The sequence below is a fragment of the Cebidichthys violaceus genome, unplaced genomic scaffold, assembly GCF_023349555.1.
Source record: "Cebidichthys violaceus isolate CVI_PGR_0920_01 unplaced genomic scaffold, fCebVio1.0.p SCAF_141, whole genome shotgun sequence".
Classification (NCBI taxonomy): Eukaryota; Metazoa; Chordata; class Actinopteri; order Perciformes; family Stichaeidae; genus Cebidichthys; species Cebidichthys violaceus.
In genome coordinates, this window is record NW_027176309.1 from 264749 (window position 1) to 289708 (window position 24960).

Below are 24960 nucleotides of genomic sequence, written 5' to 3' on the forward strand. Positions count from 1 at the left end.
AAACTTATCAAAACTACATTCAAGTTCTACTTGTAGATCCAGCTCAATGCTGCACACTTCCTTTAAGTGAAAGTCCTCCATTAAAAGAGGCTATTTTGATTCAGTTCACAACGCCGGCAAGTATTTTATTGCGTTAACAGTTTTTTTTAAATTAATATTTTGAAAATCCGTTGCTCACTGGCAGCGGTGGAGGAGTCTTCATCACTACGTTGATGCAGCGTGTGGAGAAGTAGAGATAAACTAAGGACAAGCTAACAGACGCCACAGAGAAGTGGAGAGATACAAACTGAGGACGACTAGTGTTGAGAAGACGTCGGTCTGAGGAACGTTCTCAGGATCATGAATGACGTCACGTAGGAGCCTCAAGACTTTTAAAATAAAAGTACCCAATACACTACTTTTTAATTCATTAGTGAATTTTGTGCATAACAATGCGATTAATCGTGATTAAAAATTGTAATCGTTGCCCAGCACTAATATATATATATATATATATATATATATATATATATATATATAGATAACATTACATTACAGTCATTTAGCAGACACTTTTATCCAAAGCGACTTACAATAAGTGCATTCAACAGGTATTCAAGAGAACTACTAGTCACCAGACGTCATAAGTGCATCTCCTTGTTTACACAAGCCTCTAAGAGCATAAAGCAGAGCTGTGATCATGGTCATGTTCTGGATGTTTCTGGGTAATTCTGGACTCTGAAATGAGAGCATTGCACAGCCTGTTGGGTGTCTGGGTATTGGACCCAGTTACCTTGCAGGTGTTTAACCTGAGAACCTGAAGACTGCTGCACAGTGTGGAGTAGGTATGAATGGTTCATGTGGTAAGCAAGTGGGTAGATAAAGGAGGGATGTCGTGAACTGCATGTTGTTGTGACATACAAACTGTTAGCTAAGCCTATTAGCTTTACAAAATGAGCGCTACAGTTCATACCTTGGTTGGTGTGAGCTGAGTTGTAGTCTGGTTGCCTCTTTGTCGTCTGTGGATGACTTGGTTGTCTAGTGAGCTTTTGTGTCAGAGGAACCTGTTGGATGCTACTTCAGATTAACGCTTACGGTGGTTTGGTTCTGTACTTTTTGTTAGCTGGTAATTATGTTATTATATTAAATATATTTAATTATATTCCAGTTCTGTGTTCACCACTTGTTCTTGCAGCTCATTGCATGAACGGACCCTCCTATGAAACCATGTGCTGTTCCATATCACTGTGTCGACTCTCTGGCCTTCCTCCTTCTCAGCTCTAGATGTTAGATGCTTCTCCACATGTTGGAGTTGCAGCGTAGAGATCGATTAGCGGGCTGGTGGATGCACCACAACTACACTGGTATGAAATCTGTAAATTTGAAATCTGTATGTAGTTGGCAATAAATAAATGTAAAAGGTGTTTTTATGGAAGGGGGTGTGATGACCCGTCCCTTCCTTTAGAGGTCTGTGTCCTGTTTGCTCTTTGTGTCTTTCAGGTTGTTGCTCGTCAGCTGATGAGTTACACCTGATCCTGGTGTAGTCCCAGCTATAAGGACTCCACACCTGATCCTGATTTGAGTTTAGTTCATGTATATAAATAAATGTGTATTTATTACTGGTCTCCCTCCACGTTGCAGCCTTTGAGCTGGGTTGTAACATATGACAGAAATGATTCATATAACGGGTGTAGTAAGCAGAATAATAATGGAAAATGATGACAACTAATAATTAGAACAACAGTGGATATAGTATAATAATGATGATAAAAAAAGGAATTGTATCGGTAATAGAAATGTGACGAATAATGATAGTAACTGTGGGTGTCAGTCAGGACCAGGGTCCAGATAAAACCAGCATCTATGTAAACTAAAAAACAAACGGAGAGTCAGAGTGACGTCAGTATGTGGGGATGTGTGAAATGTGTGGAGCAAACAACACTGGACAGCAGCCGTGTTGGCAAAGGAAGAGAGTCCATGTTGAGGTGGAGAGACTGAAAGACACAGAAGAGCCGGGACACTGACCCCTAGTGGACAGGAGGGGTCATCACACTGGGATACTCAAACAATTAATATATAATCTTATGTGGAAGGAGTGAAATGACAAAATGATTGGTTTTGGCTTGACTAGATAGACTGAGAAGTTCAGTATAATCTGATGACTAAAAAGGAAACTTGACATAGGACGAAGACTAAATAAAAAAGATAGCTGATATAATCAAGAGAGAAAGTTTTTGATTAAATGTAATGACTAAAAGGTGGTTAAAATGTCCATAGTCGATTTTTTTCTTATTCACATTCATACCTGTACTGCAGTTTCTTCATACTCGTCGCATTGCAGTGTTTTCATACCCGTACTACAGTGTCCTCATGCCTGTAATGCAGTGTTTTCATGTCCGTATTAAAGTGTTTTCATGTCCGTATTAAAGTGTTTTCATGTCCGTATTAAAGTGTTTTCATGTCGTAATGCAGTGTCTTCATGTCCGTATTGCAGTGTTTTCATACCCGTACTACAGTGTTCTCATGCCTGTAATGCAGTGTCCTCATGCCTGTAATGCAGTGTTTTCATGTCCGTATTAAAGTGTTTTCATGTCGTATTGCAGTGTTTTCATGTCGTAATGCAGTGTCTTCATGTCCGTATTGCAGTGTTTTCATACCCGTACTACAATGTCCTCATGCCTGTAATGCAGTGTTTTCATGTCCGTATTAAAGTGTTTTCATGTCGTATTGCAGTGTCTTCATACTCGTCGTATTGCAATGTTTTCATACCCGTACTACAGTGTCCTCATTCATATAATGCAGTGTCCTCATGCCTGTTATGCAATGTTTTCATGTCCGTATTGCAATGTTTTCATGTCCGTATTGCAGTGTTTTCAGACCCGTACTACAATGTCCTCATGCCTGTAATGCAGTGTTTTCATGTCGAATTGCAGTGTTTTCATGTCGTATTGCAGTGTCTTCATACTCGGCGTATTGCAGTGTTTTCATACCCATACTACAGTGTCCTCATGCATATAATGCAGTGTCCTCATGCCTGTTATGCAATGTTTTCATGTTCGTATTGCAATGTTTTCATGTCCGCATTGCAGTGTTTTCATGTCATATGGCAGTGTTTTCATGTCGTAATGCAGTGTCTTCATGTCCGTATTGCAGTGTTTTTATGTCGTAATGCAGTGTCTTCATGTCTGTAATGCAGTGTTTTCCTGTCCGTATTTACTTTTAAAGGGACAGTACAGACTGTATATTATATATAATGAAACATTTACATTTTAAGGGACAGTACAGACTGTATATTATTCATACTGAAGGTATTTACATTTAAAGGGACAGTACAGCCTGTATATTACATATAATGAATGTATTTACATTTAAAGGGACAGTACAGCCTGTATATTATTCATAATGAATGTATTTACATTTAAAGGGACAGTACAGATGGTATATTATACATACTGAATGTATTTACATTTAAAGGGACAGTACAGACTGTATATTACATATAATGACTGTATTTACATTTAAAGGGACAGTACAGACTGTATATTATACATACTGAATGCATTTACATTTAAAGGGACAGTACAGACTGTATGTTATTTAAAACGACAGTGTTTGATACACAGTTTCCTTTAAACAAAAGAAACTAGTTGGCTGACAAAAACAATCCAATCAGCTGACTTGTCGCTTTAAAACCCGCCCACTCAAAACACACACACACACACACACACACACACACACACACACACACACACACACACACACACACACACACACACACACACACACCTCCCCCTCCTGTCAGCTCGTCTCTCTAGTTGTTAATCCGCCTCTCTCTCTCTCTCTCTGCACTCATCATGGCGGAAATCAAAACGGGAATCTTTGCTAAAAACGTGCAGAAAAGGCTGAACCGCGCGCAGGAGAAGGTAAGATCTGCTGCTGATGATGATGAGGATGTGATGATGAGGATGAAGCAGGTGGTGACGGTGGGCGACAGATGGAGGACGTCGGAGATGTGGAGGCTGCAGGCCCGCAGTGCCTCGTGATATTATTCGTCTTTTCCGATATTCACGTTTTTTTTCATGATCAGATATTGATTCACGCAGAGAGGGTGACGTCATGATGTTTCCGTTAAAATCAGCACATAAAACAGTGAAATCATCAAAGTGACGGAGAGTGTTTGATGACTGAAGCGGACCGAGCGGATTAACGCTGATTGTAACACTTTGCTATGATGTCACGTCACACATGTATTTCACGTGTTTAAATAAATGACGGTGAGAAGGTGTTCTCCTGATCCAAGGTCGGCAGAAGGGGATGCCCTGTGTGTAGCGCGATGACGTCACTTCTGACGCAGGATCAGCTACCTGCACGTTATTTATAGGAGAGGGCTCTTGGACTGCGGGTTCCGGAATTAATTGATTTGAGCGATACATGTATAATGCATACTTCATATATATATATTTACATATACTGATACAGTGTAGAAATTGTCCTGCAGGTATCACTGTTCATTCTCACAGATTATATATTTTATAGTATATATATATATACATACTGATATATATATCAGTATGTGACGTTACTGCTGTCCAGCTCCTTTCATGGGCAGACAGCCAACCAATGAGATCACAGCAAGCTGACATTTGAGAATGAGTCCAAGCAGGAGAAGAGAGTTTTTGTTAGTGATGGTTTCAACCAGCTGTCAGGAAGTTCTGTCACACTGTGTGTTGATCAACTCTGTTTCCTAAAGATGGAACATAAACTCCTTTGTGTTGCGTTCAGGGACACATTGAGCAGGTTGATCGGAGGTGTTGCTGGGTTTCATACACTGGGCCAATTCATTATTAAACACTTAGCAGAGTCATGTTCTAAAGGTAGCTGTTTCTCGGATACTCAAACTACAGCAAATAACCTTCCCACAAAATGACATATAATAAACTGCATTAATACAGAGAATATTTACAGTTTATAAATGTTCATTGGACAGTGTAAAAACAAGTATGGTACGTCAAAAAGAGCTTAATTTAAGGCCACTGACAACAGAATATATCAACACATAATATGTACTTTTAATTTATACAGAATTAGTGCAAATTTACAATATTAGTGAGTCATGTTGGAGAATTATAATGTAAAACAATTTGCATTGAACATTAAAGGAGCCATGGACCCAAAAATGTAAGTTCTGAACTATATGGCAGAGAAGAAATGGATCAAAGTTCAAGAACATTTTTCATGTTTTTTAAAGGTAATTAATAGTAATTGTACAAACTTAGGAGTATATTACTGTAGAAAGACCAAACTATACATTTTACTGGGGGGGTACATTATCGTTTCAATTGTTATTATTAAAATGACCAATACAAATTCAAATTTAGAGTTTTTTTATATATATATTCTTGGGATTCTCCAGGATGTTGAATTGATTTAGCTGTTTTCCTTTTAGTGTTTCATTTGGGAATTGGGAGTTTTTTTATATATATATATATATATATATATATATATAAACTCTAAATTTTAATTTGTATTGGTCATTTTTATAATAACAATTGAAACGATAATGTACCCCCCCAGCAAAATGTCTAGTTTGGTCTTTCTACAGTAATATACTCCTGAGTTTGTACAATTACTATTAATTACCTTTTAAAAAACATGAAAAATGTTTTATCAAAATGTTTAAGGACCTGCAATTCTAAGGAAAAAACCCTTTGAATGACGACTGATTTCTGTAATTTTATATGCATTAGGCCATCATCATGAACAAGAAAAATCTATAAAATATTAACTTACATTTAACATGAAATTACATTTAGAATCTCTCCAAATGCATTAAATTATAATATGTATAAATGTAATCTTAAATAATGTTTAATTACCTGTAATTTTGACAACAAAGTTTTGAATTACTGCAAATATATGTAAATCTATGGACAATTTATTGTTTTGTAGAAAAAAGGAAAAAAAAACTCAGAACATTTCCTGTAAAATTTAAATTTTCTTTCTTGACTCCCTGTCTGTAAAGCTGCTGTCAGGTTTTTTTATTAAAACAGTAGACAAGAACAAAGTCATCAAGGTTTTAGGATGCTTATTGTTTTTACATTATCTTGCACTTAGTCACATGTATGTTGATGATGTTTAGGTGGAGCTGAGATACAATTGTATCTGTATAACAGTCAAAATGTAACATATTGTTGTTAAAATGTGACTGTTTATTTAGAAAAGTGGCAGTATTTTATGTCAGCATTCATGAATCTGTATAATTTTGTCATTTCTCAGGTGCTGCAGAAACTGGGAAAAGCAGATGAGACCAAAGATGAGCAGTTTGAACAAGTGGTCGTAAACTTCAGGAGACAGGAGGTGAGAGATGTTTACGGACCAGCATTACAAAGTTTTCGACTAAATAAACTCACTGTAGCGGCTAACGATACAATACACACAACTGTGTAGATTTCCAACCAAAACTCTGGTTAGCATGAAGACAGAAATGTGCGTGTGCATTATTTCCATAGATGTATTTCCATTCATCATTTCCACTCAAACATTTGGTCATAAATGGATGTGTAAGCTCCCTAAAACACCGTGTTGCATATTGATACATGTACCAAACAGAAAAGGCCTTTGAAATAATGGCTCAAATCTATATCAATATAAATTGTCTACAGTTTAGTTTGTCTTGAAGTGGGTCTGCAGATTAGTTTGTTTTGAAGTCGGTCTGCGGTTTAGTTTGTATTAAAGTGGGTCTGCGGTTTAGTTTGTATTAAAGTTAGTCTGTAGTTTAGTTTGTATTAATGTGGGTCTGTGGTTTAGTTTGTATTAAAGTGGGTCTGTGGTTTAGTTTGTATGAAAGTCGGTCTGTGGTTTGGTTTGTATTAAAGTGGGTCTGTGGTTTGGTTTGTATTAAAGTGGGTCTGTGGTTTAGTTTGTATTAAAGTGGGTCTGTGGTTTGGTTTGTATTAAAGTGGGTCTGTGGTTTAGTTTGTATGAAAGTGGGTCTGTGGTTTGGTTTGTATTAAAGTGGGTCTGTGGTTTAGTTTGTATTAAAGTGGGTCTGTGGTTTGGTTTGTATTAAAGTGGGTCTGTGGTTTAGTTTGTATTAACGTGGGTCTGTGGTTTGGTTTGTATTAAAGTGGGTCTGTAGTTTAGTTTGTATGAAAGTGGGTCTGTGGTTTAGTTTGTATGAAAGTCGGTCTGTGGTTTGGTTTGTATTAAAGTGGGTCTGTGGTTTAGTTTGTATGAAAGTGGGTCTGTGGTTTGGTTTGTATTAAAGTGAGTCTGTGGTTTGGTTTGTATGAAAGTGGGTCTGTGGTTTGGTTTGTATTAAAGTGGGTCTGTGGTTTAGTTTGTATTAAAGTGGGTCTGTGGTTTGGTTTGTATTAAAGTGGGTCTGTGGTTTAGTTTGTATTAACGTGGGTCTGTGGTTTGGTTTGTATTAAAGTGGGTCTGTGGTTTAGTTTGTATGAAAGTGGGTCTGTGGTTTAGTTTGTATGAAAGTCGGTCTGTGGTTTGGTTTGTATTAAAGTGGGTCTGTGGTTTAGTTTGTATGAAAGTGGGTCTGTGGTTTGGTTTGTATTAAAGTGAATCTGTGGTTTGGTTTGTATTAAAGTGGGTCTGTGGTTTAGTTTGTATGAAAGTGGGTCTGTGGTTTGGTCTGTATTAAAGTGGGTTTGTGGTTTGGTTTGTATTAAAGTGGGTCTGTGGTTTGGTTTGTATTAAAGTGGTTCTGTGGTTTAGTTTGTATGAAAGTGGGTCTGTGGTTTGGTTTGTATTAAAGTGGGTCTGTGGTTTGGTTTGTATTAAAGTAGGTCTGTGGTTTAGTTTGTATGAAAGTCGGTCTGTGGTTTGGTTTGTATTAAAGTGGGTCTGTGGTTTGGTTTGTATTAAAGTGGGTCTGTGGTTTGGTTTGTATTAAAGTGGGTCTGTGGTTTGGTTTGTATTAACGTGGGTCTGTGGTTTGGTTTGTATTAACGTGGGTCTGTGGTTTGGTTTGTATTAAAGTGGGTCTGTGGTTTGGTTTGTATTAAAGTCGGTCTGTGGTTTAGTTTGTATTAAGGTCGGTCTGTGGTGATGCTCAGCTCTCTATCAAGGACGTTTCTTTCATTGTTGACATTAGCTCTGGCCTAGTTTAGTTCATCTTTGACAAACATGAACCTGACTTCAAATTCACCTATTAAACACACCAAAATCCCAGAAAACTGGAGGCATTCACGATTCACTAAAGTACAACGACTGATGTTTGTCCGTGTTATTAACCAGCTCTGTGTTTGTTCTGTCAGTCTGAAGGCTCGCGGCTGCAGAGGGAGATGAAGGCCTACATGTCTGCCATTAAAGGCGAGAAAGAGTATTTATTGTTCAGTATATCATACATCATGTATAAAACATATCAAAAATGAATGACTACGTTCACAGCTCACTGTCTTTTTGACCCTGCAGGGATGCAGCAGGCCTCCATCAACCTGACACAGTCTCTGCATGAAGTCTATGAACCAGACTGGCATGGAAAAGATGACATCATGGTCATTGGGAAGGTCAGAGTCATAAAATCACCCACATTACAGGACAGGTGTCCAGGTCTCATTGTAACACACAAGTGACCAGGTCTCACTGTAACACACAGGTGTCCAGGTCTCACTGTAACACACAAGTGACCAGGTCTCACTGTAACACACAGGCGACCAGGTCTCACTGTAACACACAAGTGACTAGGTGTGCAAGTCTTCACCAGATAAACTGAAACACTTGTGATTTTCAAACAAAGTTTTAAACAGATTTCTGAACCGGGAACAAACTAAAACTAAACTCTAAGACTTTTTTATTATCTAAGTTTACATGTTACCAGCTTGTTGTCAAGTACATACATAAGTAAATATAACTTTGTCCCGGCCCTCAGCGACTGATACCGGTTCACAAGACACCCTTAAGTGTCTATATAAGACTCGCCAGTCTTTCAAGTACCTACAATGTAAACCTATCCGCATCATTATTAGATGCTCGGGGGGAAAGGTGAGAGAAGGTGGATGTGTCAAACAAACACGGGACTTTCAACCAGGAGACCAGTGTTGAGTCCTTTTGAACTGATGTTTATGTTACGTTGTTATGTTTTACTTAGTTTAGGCAGTTATTTTAAGCCCGACCACAATGTTTTTCCTTGTGACCCTGGGAGCTTTGTTGTTGGTGGCAACAGCTCCTCCTACAGGGTCTATTAAGTCAAAGTGGTCCGAGGTTATGGCCCAGAGGAGTTCTTCACTGAAGCTATGAATTGGCCACAACAGACCTGGAGTGGTGCTCTAGTCTCTCTGGCTGGCTTTAACCCAAAGCCCAAACGAGGCATGCTGATCCCTGGCATTGTAGATCTTACAGAATAATTTCAAAGTTTTGATGTGTTGCTATGCCAACATGAGTTGTTATGTGATTCCTGCAGGACTGTGATGCAATGTGGGAAGACTTTCACAACAAACTGGTGGACTCGACGTTGCTGAACCTGGATGAGTACCTGCTACAGTTTCCTGACCTCAAAGTAACAAACACTTTATCTTTTGATTAAAAAATCAATCCCAGTGTTGATGTAGAAACTCATTCATCTAAAAACTGAGACTTTGTGACTTTCAGACTCGTGTGGCCAAACGAAGTCGGAAACTCATCGACTATGACAGTGCTCGTCATCACGTTGAAACCCTGCAGGTGTCAGGGATGAAGAACGACCGCAAGATGATGAAGGTGAGTCCTCGTGTGACAGGGAGATTAGAACTTCAGGGACCAGGTTCTGTATGTCACCTGTACAGGTTTTGTATGTCACCTGTACAGGTTTTATGTCACCTGTTCAGGTTCTGTATATCACCTGTTCAGGTTCTGTATGTCACCTGTTCAGGTTCTGTATGTCACCTGTACAGGTGCTGAATGTCACCTGTACAGGTGCTGAATGTCACCTGTTCAGGTTCTGTATGTCACCTGTACAGGTGCTGAATGTCACCTGTTCAGGTTTTGTATGTCACCTGTTCAGGTTTTGTATGTCACCTGTTCAGGTTCTGTATGTCACCTGTTCAGGTTCTGTATGTCACCTGTTCAGGTTTTGTATGTCACCTGTACAGGTGCTGTATGGAGTTCATTTTATTAAACAGGCTTGTTATTGTTTGAAGGCAGAAGACGAGTTGAAAAAGGCTCAGAAAGTGTTTGATGAGTTGAACATTGGTCTGCAGGATGAACTACCGAGTCTCTGGGACAGGTGAGTCAGATATCATACACACCTGCCTGATAGCTGATGACGAAATTTTGCTTTGTGCATGTTAAACAGGAAGAAATAACTGACATTACACTCTGTGGAGTTTGATAACCTGTTTCTATGGAAACTGGGTTTCGAGAAAGAGTTGAAATTCAAATCTCAGACTAAAAATCTAGCATCTCTTCTGCTGAAAAACATAAGATTAGCACCTGCAAATAACAATACTATTTTTAAAATGTTATCAATAGTCCTAATTGTTCTATTATTATCCTGCTATTATTGGTGCTACTACAGCTATTAAAGAAAATGAGTGTTGGTAAAAAATGTGAGAACGTGGAAATATATTTTCATAATTGGTTGTATGCCGATCACAATCCATCCTCAATGCGTTTTGGGTGCATTTACACCTGTACTTTCACAATTTTAGGGGCAGGGGGTAGACGGAGAATAATTCAGAATCCCAAATAAAAACACTGGTGTCTAAAAACCGTTTTGAAAGGAAAGAGGCAGAAATGGATTGAAATTCCTGCTCCGCATTTTAATGCAAGGTATGATGAAAATAATAACAATATTAATATTAATAATAATAATACTTTTATTTGTAAAAATTATTTAAAAAGCAAAATAAGTGAAAAAGTGCTTTTCATACAATTAAAGAAGACAATATGCAAACAGTTAAAACAATATTATGATCACAAAAGAATAATAAAACAACAGCAAAGAAGATAAAAAGCAAGTCTGAAATAGTGATTTTCTTTAAGAAGATCCCTGATTTCCTCCGGCAGGTTTTTATAGATGGGCCTTAACAGAATCGGCCCCGTCGCCTTTAGTTTTGAGGTTTGACAGAGGAATGACCTACCAGGATCTCAGCTTGCATTCAGGCTGAGAGCCGATGAAGTGATTTTAAAACTGGTGTGATGTGTTCTCTCCTCTGAACTCAAGACTGGTTGCAGCGTTTTGAATAAGCTGAAGTTTATTGAGGTTTTGTTGCGTGTGGCATGAGTGCATTGCAATAATATAACCGGAACAAATTGAATGCATGAATTACTGTTTCCAAGGCCTTTGCAGATACAAATGAACTAACAGACAACTAAACTAATATCCTGGTCAAAGTTAAGGTGGGTGCCAATGATCATACTGAGGTTTCTGCACTGTTAGATGAGAGGGGACCAAGATAGGAAGAAATGTGATTCCATGATAATGATCTCAGATCTCAGAGTTTAATTGAAAAAGGTTTTTACAAAGTCTTTACGCTTTTCTTTGTACACTGGAAACGTATCTAATAGTGAGTTCATTCAGTCAACTCAACTGACAAACTGACAAAGGGAGGATGTGGGTTTGCAGTGGAGCCTGAACTCATTCATTGTCAGCAGCTAAGCGTGGTCCTCTTTATGTTTGTTGCCTTCAATTTGACTGCAATTATTCTCACATTTCAAACAGAAATGTAACTATGATCACAACATGTGGCTGAATCAAACAACCCTCCCTGATAATAGACCTGAGTCAGCTTCTAGTTACACTTATAGTACAATTAAAGCATTTCATTGAAAGTCAAACATCTTTGATTGGCTTATTTCCTTAAAACAAATGTTAGAGAAAACATCCACTTGTAAAGATACTGCAGAAGATTCAGGTGCTGAGTCTCTCTTAATGTGAAGTCGTCCTGACAGTTTACATTAGATGTTCATGAGCTGACTGACTAACCAAATACAAACCTTCTAGCACTGCTTCTTCCTGCACTATTGAGACTTCCTCTGTTGTAAAATGTGTGCAGATCCACAGAAGAAGAGTTTAATCAACAAAGTTTAGATCATCTGGAAAGCAACAACGACATAAAATCACTAACAATCAAAAACTGTTTTTCTTTCACTTTGGTAGCCGGGTTGGTTTCTACATCAGCACCTACAAAAGTGTAACCAATTTGGAGGCCAAATTTCACCGCGAGATATCTCAGGTGAGTGGGGGGGGGGGGGGGGGGAGGGGGTGTAACTACTTGTTTTTTACAATTTTTTACGATTAGAACAACAATATGAAAATTTTAAAGCTTATATTTCAGTCTGACTCATGACAGACATCAGTGTGTTTGGGCACTTTGTGACAGCACATGTAACATGGGGAGAGGTGAACTTGTTGTTTTTCTTCTAACTTTTCCCCTTCAGGTATGTAGGCAGCTGTATGAGGTGATGACTCAACTGGCTGAGCAGCACTCTGACAAAATGTTCACCATCCAAGGAGCACCGAGGTCAATTTTTATTTTTAAACGTTATCGTAGTTTTGTAAAATATTTGATTTTATTTCACGGAAATGATCAAGTGTGTATTTTTCTGTGTGATCGAATCATCTTTCAGATTGCTATAATGCTTTGAGAATGTTCTTGATGAGACGATCTCAGGCGTTTTCAGTCCATTGATCTCAGTTAACTGGGTCACATCTGTGTGTTTTAATGTTATGTCTTCAGAGATGATGTGAAGTTAAAGTGCTATGTGTCTAAAACATTGATGTTTTGCTACTTAGAAACAGATCACCATCTACCGAGTCTAACCTGTTAGATATATTGTTGGAAACGTATGCACAACATCACAGAAAGATTTCCAGTTCATGTTTCCTTAAACAATGTTACGTTTATGTCTGTGGGACATCTAAAAAGTCCTTTCCCAATAAACTTGTTCATTAAGATGAAAGTATATAGGGACAGATAAGGAATGCCAGTTGTACACTTTAGTCCACTTTATGGCATTACATTAAAACACCTGCTATACAGGTGTCTGTTTATAACATCTGACACTGGCCATCAGAAGACTCTGACACCATGTGATCACATGAATTCTGTCTTGTCACGCAGTGATTCAGGACCACTGCGACTCGCCAGAACCCCATCACCACCAGAAGATGAGAGTCCACCTGAGAGTCCAGACGCCAGCTCTAATCACATGCTCCGCCCAGTCTCACCTGGACCACCGCGGCCCAAATCCCCTATACAGGTAGATCTCATGCTTAATCATTCCAGATTCACAGCATAGGTAGATGTAATTGTAAATGGACCCAGATCCCCATCACAGTAGATCTAATCCTAACTGGATCCAGATCTTCATCATGGGTAGATGTTATCCGTACTTAATCCAGATCTCCATCACAGGTAGATCTAATCGTGTGTATTTATATATATATATATATAAAACAATGATTGATTGATAACAGTGATTGGTAGATTATTTAAGAGTGATTTATAAATAACTGTGTTGTAACCTCTGTACCGGCAGATATAGTGTTTCTATATATTTTACTTTAATCAGATCTGTTTGTTGGTTCAGTCAACTGTTGGAACTTCACAGTAACTTTATATGACTGTTTTTCTTTGCTGCCCTCTTTTTGTCTGTTAACTGGTGAGTGAACATGTAACATTTGTCTGTTTTACTGTATGTGTTGAGTGAATATATATAACACCATAGGTGTTCTATACAGTAGAGTTGATGGCTGAGATTAGAATAGTTAAGGTCACGAGACACTGACTCTCAGTGTTAGCCTTCAATAGCGTTTACATGTTTGTCAAAGGCATTTGGACAAATATGTGTGTGTATATATGTAATGTATGTGTATATCTGTGATGTGTGTGTACATATGTGTTTGTATATGTCATGCCACCACCCAATATGAAGGGGTGGTAAATTGGTGATGCTTGGCTGAGGAAAACGTTTGAAATGTTGAATGCAGCCGGTTGATGGGCAGGAGTACATGTTAAAAGGTGTCATTTATTAACCAAATTCAACAAAATGATGTTAAGCTGAAGCAAAAAAAAACAAACCCCAACACTATATAGGGTATACACGCTATAATAATATCAGTGGGTGTCAACAGGGACATGGCAGAAGGCACAACCAGGGTCCAGGTAAAACCATGTTCCATAGAAACCTGTAAGAAAAAGCACAAAGACTCCGGGGAAGAAGCAAAATTAGTAATGTGCATTAATGGGACATGAATATAAAGAAGCGAGGAGGAGAGAGGAGCTCAGTGTATCAAAGGAAGTCCTCCAGCAGTCTGGGTCTATAGCAGCATATCTAGTGCTGATCCAAGGCAAACCTGAACCAGCCCTAACTATAAACCTGAGCCAGCTTTAACTATAAACCTGAGCCAGCTCTAACTATAAACCTGAGCCAGCTCTAACTATATATATCTGAGCCTGCCCTAACTATAAACCTGAACCAGCCTTAACTGTAAGCGTTATCAAAAAGGAAAGTCTTAGTCCCCCGGACTGATACTGGAATCTGGTTCCACAGAAGAGGAGCTTGATAGCTGAAAACTCTGGTTCTTGTTCTACTTTTTAAGACTCTAGGAACCACAAGTAACCCTGAATTTAGGGAGCGCAGCTCTCTAGTAGGATAATATGGTACTATAGGCTCCTTAAGATATGATGGTGCTTGACCAATTAGGGCTTTATAGGTAAGCAGAAGGATTTTAAATTATATTCTAGATTTTATAGGGAGCCAGTGCAGAGAAGCTAATACAGGAGTAATATGATCTCTTTTCCTAGTGCTGCAGCATTCTGGATAGACTGAAGAGTCTTCAGAGACCTATTAGAGCAGCCTGATAATAAGCAATTTCAATAATTTTATTCAATTATAGCCCAAAATCATGAATCACAAATTAGCCTCAGAGGACTTTACAATTTATACAACATACATCTTTGTTTTTTTTGGCAGCTTAAAAAGGGGCCGCCGGTGCCTCCACCACCAAAAGCTACACCTACCAAGGAGGTGGCAGAAGAGCAGATCATCGACCTATTTGGAGGAGATTTTTTACCAGCACCCTCACCATCGCAGGTCTGTGGAGTCCTCTTCTGTGTTCATTTGGCAACATTTCCTAAAACAAACCGATGCAGATAATATGTACCTTGTGTGTTTTTATACACATGCTTACCTCTTTGTGTGGTGTTGTTGTTGATGATGTTGTTTGTTGCTGCTGCTGCCCACAGCCCAATGAAAGACCAGGAGAATCTCTTCTCGACATGGACTTTGATGCTTTTCAGCCAGATGAAAGTGTTTCTCCGATACCACAGGTTCTCTTTAACTGACATTCACATTTCACTTGCAACAGTTTGACCAGAGTACTCAAGAACACTTGAATATGTTTGATGGACAAAACAATGCTAGAACGCCAAGTTGCACCAACAAAGTGGTCTGGTGACTAAGAGACTGAAGTAGATCACTACAAAAACTTGCTGATTTTCCTGCTCTCAGTATATTTCATTTGACACAGTCTCAGGTAGACGGGTCACTGATTACCTGATTATGGAATCTGTTGAGTTTTGTGTTCAAATGAGAGTTAATCTCTTGATGCTGTAGCAAAATACAAAAAATAAGTAAAACATAGACAATAATCATGAATATATTATTTTCTAAATGTCTGTGAACTACATGAGTGAGTGAAGATGTGTGGTCAGAGTCAAACGTCCAGTTTATCATTCCAAATCCATCCCATTTGATAATAATATGTTGATATTTTTTATATTTATAATATGAGCCACATGAACAATATGTGCTCTGCCTCTTTCAGACTGCTGTGCCTTGGGATATGTGGTCGGTAAGTAAAGTCTTCTGTCTTAATTGTAGTTGCCTCTTGAGCCTGAGCGCCCCCATTTTGGGGGGCTGTGGAGAAAGTTTAGCGTACAGAGTGAATAAGAATGCACTTATCAAGAACGAATATAATGATTTTATACTTCAGATTAAACAGCAGAGCCTGGGCTACAAGAATATTTAAGCCGTTTTTACATGCTCCAAACACAACTCAAAAGCTAACTAAAGTTATTACCAAACATCAAAATCCATATAGCGTCACCTAGGCAAGTGACTTGCAATGACTTGATATACAAGTGAAATATATAGTTTGGTACATGAGAAAATTAAAATGACACACATTGTGCCAAAATGACCATTTTGGAGACCTCGTCTGAACTCTCTGTACTAAAACCTCTCTAATGTTGTTCTGCTTCACGTTATCAAAGTCAAACTTTGCATAGAGACTGTTCACATATTGTGCTATGATTCGGGAGAGGTTTTGACTTGCAGCTGCATCATTACAAAGAAATAATCATCCTGAAAGTGCTTTTTTTTTTGGCGAACCTGAAAGTTTTCAATTTGTGCTGTGTGCCATCTTCATTTACTCTTAACCAGTAACAAATATACTGATATTTACACATATGAACAAATCTCACAAGTCCTCCCTTTATTATAACACCAGAATTATTCAAATACACCTTGTGGTTGCAGATATATACTCTTTTTAGTATGGGTATGCAATAAAAATAGGGTTAGGGTTCAAGAGGTAAGATATGAATTTACACTGCACAATGAATAACATCTTTTAAATTTATGATGTTAAAGTTAGATATATTTGGAGATTGGGGTATGAATGTAAAAGTGAAGTTAGTGTAGTAACTTTACAAATCAATACTTTTCTAAAAATAAATCAATGAATACATTACATCAGTACACAGATCAGAGTAGATGTCTCTGAACCATCTTCTACGCTTTTCTGATTGTTGTAGGCAAACGCCCAAACAGCTCAACCTGTAAGTACACACAGTTACACACCAGTTACACGCCTGTTACACATCTGTTACACAGTTGCACACCAGCTACACACCTGTTACACATCTCTTACACACTGTTACACACAGTTACACATCTGTTTATTGTCATCACTAAAACACAATGAATTATGAATTAAGAGTGAGTTTTAATTTCAACTCACTGTCCCCACGCTGATGATATTCACCAATAGAACATCAATATTTTCACATGTTCACCTTGTAGAACATCAGTAAAATCACATGTTCACTCTGTAGAACATCACTATAATCATGTTCACCCTGTAGAACATCAGTAAAATCACACGTTCACTCTGTAGAACATCAGTAAAATCACATGTTCACCTTGTAGAACATCAGTAAAATCACATGTTCACTCTGTAGAACATCAGTAAAATCACATATCTTGTAGACGTGTGTCTACACCTTGTAGAACATCAGTAAAATCACATGTTCACCTTGTATCACCCTGTAGAACATCAGTCAGCAAATAATACAGATTTGTTAAGTAGAAAACTGAGTCATGCATCTCTTACTTAGACAGTCTGATCATAGTTGTATTCTATGTGCAACCTCTCTAGATTCTCACATCATTCCTGTCTCGGTCTTAAAAACACACGCACTGTGTATTTGCATCCAGTTTGACTCAGAACTGTGGGTTTAGAGAAGGGGGGTCAAACTTTAACACTACATTTCCTGCTTTTCCCAAGCAGGCTGCAGACACCAGCTTCGTCGCCGACTGGTCCGCTGACTTTGGTTCAGTGTCAGCAAATGAAGATGCTGCTCCAGGAGTGGAGGCCCCTGCTGTAGGGCCGGAGGGGGCACAGGGTGGGGCACATGGGGCTCAGGACTTGCCCCAGACAGACGGCTGGCAGCCTGGTGCAGACACAGCTTCACCTCCTCATGACTTGCCCCAGACAGATGGCTGGCAGCCAGGTGCAGACACAGCTACACCTCCTAAGGACAGTGAGGTAGCCACAGCAGCTGAAGATGAGGTTAGCAGCTGGAACTCTCAAACTAACCCCGACCTTCATTCCTCTGCAGTTCGAGGTAATGAAGTTCAGAGGAGGCAGTCAGACTCAGTGGGAGATGCAGGGCAGGAAGATCGCAGGAAGTCCACCCCAGGACTGATATTCACCAATGAGTATGGTGAACAGATTGAGGACAGTACAGAGGACAGAGGGGACAAGTGGTCCAGGTCTCCAGATGGGTCTGGGTCTGAATATGAGACTGCTGAGGAGTGGGGAGATGGAGGTCAAGGGGGAGGCTGGGCGAGTGCCGATGATGAAATTTCATATGAAGATTGTCCCCCAGTGAATGTCTTGGAGGGGTTGGGCTGTGGATATGATGGTGTAGCAGCAGATCGGTCTCAATCAGTAGAACAAGATTCCCCAGAGAGCGATGCAGCAGACAGAAAGTGTTCAGAAGAAGAAGAGCTGCCAGGAAAAGTAACTGATCTCAAATCAATTTACAGACATCCTTTTGCTGAAACACAGGGAGGAGGTGCGTTTGATTCCATTCTCTCACCTGAAACCCAGGGAGGAGGTGCGTTTGATTCGGATCCCTTCGCTGAAACACAGGCAGGAGGTGCATTTGATGCAGATCCTTTTGCTGAAACACAGGGAGGAGGTGCATTTGATGCAGTTTCCTCAACTGAAATACAGGAAGGAGGTGCGTTTGAGGCAGTTCCCTCACCTGAAATACAGGAAGGAGGTGCGTTTCATTCAGATCCCTTTGCTGAAACACAGGGACGAGGTGCGTTTGATGCAGTTCCCTCACCTGAAATACAGGAAGGAGGTGCATTTGATGCAGATCCTTTTGCCGAAACACAGGGAGGAGGTGCGTTTGATGCAGATCCTTTTGCTGAAACACAGGGAGGAGGTGTGTTTGATGCAGATCCTTTTGCTGAAACACAGGGAGGAGGTGTGTTTGATGCAGATCCTTTTGCTGAAACACAGGGAGGAGGTGTGTTTGATTCAGATCCTTTTGCTGAAACACAGGGAGGAGGTGCAATTGATGCAGATCCTTTTGCTGAAACACAGGGAGGAGGTGTGTTTGATGCAGATCCTTTTGCTGAAACGCAGGGAGGAGGTGTGTTTGATTCAGATCCTTTTGCTGAAACACAGGGAGGAGGTGTGTTTGATGCAGATCCTTTTGCTCAGACACAGTTTGGAGACAAGGGGGGTGGTTTTGAATTTGATCCATTTGCTGCGACCTCAGGAGAAGGTGGACTTGTGCACACTTGCGATGGAAGAGGTGGATGGGATACAGACCCTTTTGCCAGCACTTTCCCAGCAGCCTCTTCAGGGACTGAGGGTCCTGCCTCCAACGCCATGTCCTGGCAGGAAGTTAGTCACAACAGTGGCTTCAGCTCTTCTGTCAATCAACAAAACTTTGCTTCTGCTGCTTTCTCTGTAACAGCAGAGGGAATTAAAGATGTAATCCTTACCAGAATTCACAAAGAACCAGAAAATTCAGACATGTCCGAAGATGAGTCTGCAAACCGGAGATTTGGGAAGTTGTACCACGAGCTAGACACAGAAAAGGAAGAGGTACTTGACTTCCTCCGTCTTCGTTGTGGTAGACTAGTATAGGGTAGAATAGAAAAAATTAAAACCCGTTTTCCGTCTTCTACCTTCCCACAGTTTGAGAATCGAAGTGAAAGTAGTTCTCCTGAAACCTGGATCCCAGCCTGAGCTCCTCCCACTTCTCCTCCTGCCTGCTTTATCTGCTTGTTCATTTGATTCTTTCATTCACACATCGAGTCCATCGTTGCAGCTCATCTTAGACTTATTTTACCTGGAACCTTCAAACACTCATTTGTGTCTTTGCAATTCAATTTAGGTGACCAATGCATTTAATGGATTTTCACAGGTAATTTTTCAAACTAAACTTGAATTTCCACCCATTGTCCATCGACACATTGAAATGAGCAGTTTGCAGAGATTAATTCAACTGTTCTGATTACAGCTTTCACATATTTTAGTTGCAGATTGTTCAGAGCTATTTCAGTCAACAGGAACTTCTGATATTAGTTCATTGTAATTTTTGCTTTTACCATTCAGCCTTCCAGCTGTAAGTTTCAATCTTTGAGATTTTCGTTAACTGTCAGTGGCCAGGTCTAACTACCGAACTTATCCGTTTCGTCTTTGAGTGGAACAAAGAGGTCAGAGCAGAGGTCAGAGGTCACTGCTGATGTTAGTTGCTTTAAAGTAGACATTGACCCTAACTGCATGCTTACATCATCAGACCCTCAGAAGCCTTATTCCCTGTACGTCCTGTATCTTCATACACTAAAGACTCTTCTTCTCTTCTCTGAATGAAAAATCATGTATTTCCAGATTGTGATTGTCAGTTGTGACTCTTCTTCTTCTCTGCTTTTGACACATGCTCCCTGAAGGATGCTACTGCCCCATCATTCTTTGCTGATTTTGATAAGATGGTGAGTTTTAAATTTAAGTACATCCTGTGACTTGGAATAGTCTATTAATTTATTTTATGTACTCTTCTGTTTAGCAGTTCTATCCTTTAATCTGTTTTTTGCAATAGACATTATACTTTTTTCTTATGTGTATCTCTTCTTACTGTTTGATCCATAGTGCTTTGTAACCTCAAAAATATAATCTGATCGGTATATAATTGGTACTGCAGAAATGAAAACCAAATGCATACGGATCAATTAGTTTTCATTTATATAGAACAGATGGAAGTGAAGGTGTCAAAGATAGACACAATCCTCCTGCTGGGCCAACTTTGGTAAAGTATCTTTATTATAAAAACAACAACCACTTCTGTATTACCCTGTTTCAAAAAAGCAACAGGTCAAAATACGCTATAAAAGGATAATCTTTTATGCTATTAAACTGAAAATATTAAATAACTAGAATAATAAAAAAATGAAATGAACCCATTAGGAGCAGTATTTATATTAGCTTAACCTTGAATAGATATTCAAAGCACCCAAACATTTATGTATTGCAGTGCGATATATATATCTATATAGATATATATATATATATATCTATATAGATATAGATATAACGTGGCTAAAGCACACAGAGTTATTAGTTCTGTTATATCTGAGCAATACTATGGAATATGGCCATAAAGCCAAGCCAATGTAAATGCAGATTGCTTCTGTAATTGTTGCATCCCGTTCAGTTTTTGCATCTAACATGGTGAAAAGGACGAGGTTTACTTTTTCCTCCTTGCAGTGGTAGGCACATCTATGCGTTAGCTTGTTGTGTTAACCACACATCGTTTTGTTAACGGCCTACAGCTCAAACTTGAACTCAGACAGAACTTGTGGACTTTGGTTCTGTGTTACGTGCATCAATCTAATATACCATTAGACCCCGTACCTAGACAGTTCTGTGCAAATACACAAACTGTTACAGTCAAAGCTAGTATATATAAAAAAATAATAAAAAAATATTTAAATTCTGTTTTTGCATCATTTCTAAATAGTAAACTAGTTCTTATCTCACCTATCCACCATTCTGCTGGCATTTCTATTTTTTGTAATAATGGTATCAATTAACTGGTTGGTTTCATCTGGCTTGATCAATAGATATAATTGAGTATCATCTGCATAACAATGGAAGTTTATGGAGTGTTTTCTGATGATATTGCCTAAAGGAAGCCTAAATAAGGTGAATAAAATTGGTCCAAGCACAGAACCTTGTGGAACTCCATGACTAATGTTGGTGTTCATCGAGGTTTCATCATTTACAAACCTGAGAATGATCTGATAAATAGGACTTAAACCAGCTTAGTGCGTTTCTTTTAATGCCAATCAAATGTTCTAGTCTCTGTAACAGGATGTAATGGCCTGTTAGTAAAGACAGATTGATAATATCTAGTAACGAGGTGCTAACTACAGGTAAAACCTCTTTAAGCAGCCTAGTTGGGATGGGGTCTAAGAGATGGATAGAAGGTATAGACGTAGAAATTGTTAAAGTCAGTTGGTGAAGGTCGACGGAAGAAAAGCCAGGTTTTTGCGGGTTTGCAAATGAAAGGTGTTGTGTACGGTGTGGGCAGTACTTTCAACTTGTATGCAGGTTGAGATGAACAACACAAGCAGAGATGGAGGCTGGATGAGTATTCATGAACGGTCCATTTAGACATGTAGAGGGCAAAGTGATTGCAGAAACAATGTTAGGGTTGACCATCATCTTTCTTTACAAAAGAATGAAGTTACCGCAGACTCAACCGACGCTCCAGAAGCCTCAGTGACAAAAGCTGCTGAGGAACAAGACAAGCCTTCATCTCCACCTGCTGGTGAGAAGCTTCCAGCGCCACCTGCTGGTGAGGAACCTCCAGCTCCACCTGCTGGTGAGGAACCTCCAGCGCCACCTGCTGGTGAGGAGCTTCCAGCAGGGGGAGCTGGAGGAGAGTTGGAGGAACTTAGAGCTTCCTCTGCTGGTGAGGAAGATACAGCAGAAAGTTCTGGCAGCCTGAAGGAAGACAAGCCTGATGTGAGTGGAAGTGTTTATCACAAACAATAAATACTAGCTATCATCATCATTCAATTCAATTTTATTTTAACGCCAACCCTGTCTAACATGGAAATTGTGGGAAATAGTTTTATATTGCATGTTTGTCCAAAATACAAACTGATGTGTTCTGAATAATAAATATATTTGAATACATTTAAACTAATGTGCAGCAGACTGTGTTAACTCCGTATGTGACTGTTCCTGTATTATGAAATGATTTCTGTTTGCAAACAGATTCCTCCTGCTGACGAAGCTAAAACATCTCCAGGTGAAGCAGCTCCATCGGTAACTATCACTCAACTTTCATTATGAGCGGTAATCAAAACAAGCATTAAAAGCATTCAAGTTAATTATCATTTAGTTTCAAATGTGAATGGGTCTGTAATAATCAATAATAAATGTAAACCCAGTGTCTGAAAGTATTAACCCTTAACATGACCATTAGTAGACAATCAACTAACCCAATCAACACTACAACACGTTCTTCATTGAATTTTAAATTATGATCAGTAACGTGGAGATACAATACATAATTCATTTCGATGTAATTAAGTATAAAACATTTAGTTGTGCTTCTTTATTTATTTATTATTATAACTCAGAGAAAGTGAAAGGTTATTAATGTGAGACTACATTTTTTTTGTCTTCAGGAAAAGATGCCAATCCCCTCCGTGGTGATCGAGCCGGCCTCCAGTAATGAAGGAGATGACGACCGTGATGCTGACATCATCTCTCCCACTGCCGTCAGTGACAACGGTGTAACAGCTGTAAACCAGACTATCAAACATATGAGTCCATCTGGTGGAGTGTCGGGACTCCCTGATGACTTCCTCTACAAGGCGGGTCTTACTCCAGATACCAACTTCAAACGTTTAAAGCAGAAGATTCTAAAATACACAGTTGATGTGGTGTAATGTTGTTTTCAACAGAAATAGTTTACATGCTCAACCTGTTGTCAGCAGAGGGGTGATGGTGTTTTTCTTCCAGCAGGTGGAGACAATGCATGACTTTGAGGCTGCAAATTCAGATGAGCTGGAACTGAAAAGAGGTGAAGTGGTGTTGGTGGTTCCCACTGCTTCAGTAGAGGATCAGGTGAGAAGTGGTGGTGAGACATTTTGGTCTGGTAATTAAAAGCCACCAGCATACAGGAAGGAAGTAATGAACATAATGTGAACAGTGATTCAGGCTGATAGTCATTTTGTGGTTGTTGTTGCAGGATGCCGGCTGGCTCACAGGGATCAAAGAAAGTGAGTGGTTAACACTTGGCGCTGGTGCTCACAAAGGATTATTCCCAGAAAACTTTATACAGCGTTTGGCATAAGAAGTCTCTTCAGCTTGTGGAGAGAAACGAGCAGAAGTTTGAGACATCTGTGTCCAAGCTGTCCAGTCAGCATGTAGCCGACACCTAAAACACCTTGTAACCTGCTGCAGCGGTCTGCTGGACAACACGATGGTTTGAAACTGTACAATCTACACAAACTAGAATTCATGGTCAGAAAAAGTAGTACTATTCCCAGTATAACTGAAAATTACTAAGCATGATGTGATTATATGGTCTACCCTTCTCTGGAATTGAGATGTTTTTTTGTTGCTTTTGAAAGAAAAAAAAAGTATAATGCATTGGGAATGTTGCAATCTCTTCACAAAAAGCTATTGTTTGTGAAGAAAAAAGAAGACGTTTGTTGTACTTATGTTGCTCTGCTATTCAAGACTCTGTAGTGCTGTGTTCTATTTAAATGTTCTCGAGTGTAACATTCTTATTTTAAGACGTGTCATAACTGTAGCCCTTGAATCACGGAGTGTGTTTCTATTATATCATTGTTGAGCGTATGTGGTGATTTGTTCTTTGGCAAATGTGGTGATGAGTTTAGTCGGTAACAAGTGTTGCTTTGTTCTTGACAAAAGAATGAGACATTTATCATCTGAGCATTGACAAAGAAAGCAGTGCACATCCAGCATGAAAATCTCAAATCTTTTATCAAAGTAAGTTTTCCAAAAAAAAAATCTTCCCACAATTGCAAATATTACTGTTTAGCTGTTTAAGTCACGTGTTATTTACATTGTATTTGCAAGAAACAGAGCCAACCAGAAGACTATAAGTGTATGATCACAGGTAAGCTATTAACAACTGCAATATGCAATCTATGTTGTTGATATATTTAAGGTCTCATATTGCTACAGTTGTTTAGATGAACAAATATAATGTCACTTCCTTTTGATATTAAAGTTGAACCTTAATTTAGACCTTTTTGTGATGCACATTCCATAAATATTTGTCATGATCAATAAATAAGAGTTCTTGAGATAGAAATTGTCAAAGTTTTCTTTGGAATTAGGTGATTGGAGAATCACAGAATATAAGTTTTGTAAAGTTTATGCTAGAGTCCTGACATTTGTTGTGTCTGTTTGTCTTATGCCTGTGCTGATGTTTATTCAGTTTGGAGACGGTGGCTCGTTTCTTTGGTATAGCTGCCATAGAGTCCCATTGGTTGTAGTTAAGATTTGGGGAAGTTCACCACAGTGTGTCAATTTTCCCAGATCTCAACATGTCACGTGGTTGTGGTGGGTTGTGGTTGGGTTAGGGAGTTAGGGGATTGTGATTATCTTGCTGGGAACCACCAGTGATGTAGTGACTGTCCATCACTGCCTCACACCACGAAGCTCCTGTCTCTCATTGAGGTGTT

General features: G+C 39.2%; 1 protein-coding gene across 3 annotated transcripts; it reads left to right on the plus strand.

The window, feature by feature from the left end:
• Positions 1–3711: 3711 nt before the first annotated feature.
• amph (amphiphysin) lies at positions 3712–24668 on the plus strand. Of its 3 annotated transcripts, none has more exons than XM_068709297.1 (21): positions 3712–3902; positions 6256–6336; positions 8253–8307; positions 8410–8504; positions 9398–9493; positions 9586–9693; positions 10113–10198; positions 12074–12149; positions 12355–12437; positions 13038–13176; positions 14893–15012; positions 15165–15248; positions 15746–15772; positions 16737–16760; positions 17489–17773; positions 20179–20220; positions 21968–22255; positions 22511–22561; positions 22927–23115; positions 23267–23368; positions 23493–24668. In XM_068709297.1, exons 1-21 carry the CDS (start codon positions 3834–3836, stop codon positions 23595–23597), a joined length of 2205 nt encoding a protein of 734 aa, XP_068565398.1. In that variant the 5' UTR covers positions 3712–3833; the 3' UTR covers positions 23598–24668. The 3 variants fall into 3 exon arrangements, with proteins under 3 accessions (XP_068565398.1, XP_068565399.1, XP_068565400.1); XM_068709298.1 differs by having other exon boundaries at positions 17492–17773; XM_068709299.1 differs by having other exon boundaries at positions 3713–3902; positions 14902–15012.
• Positions 24669–24960: the final 292 nt, after the last annotated feature.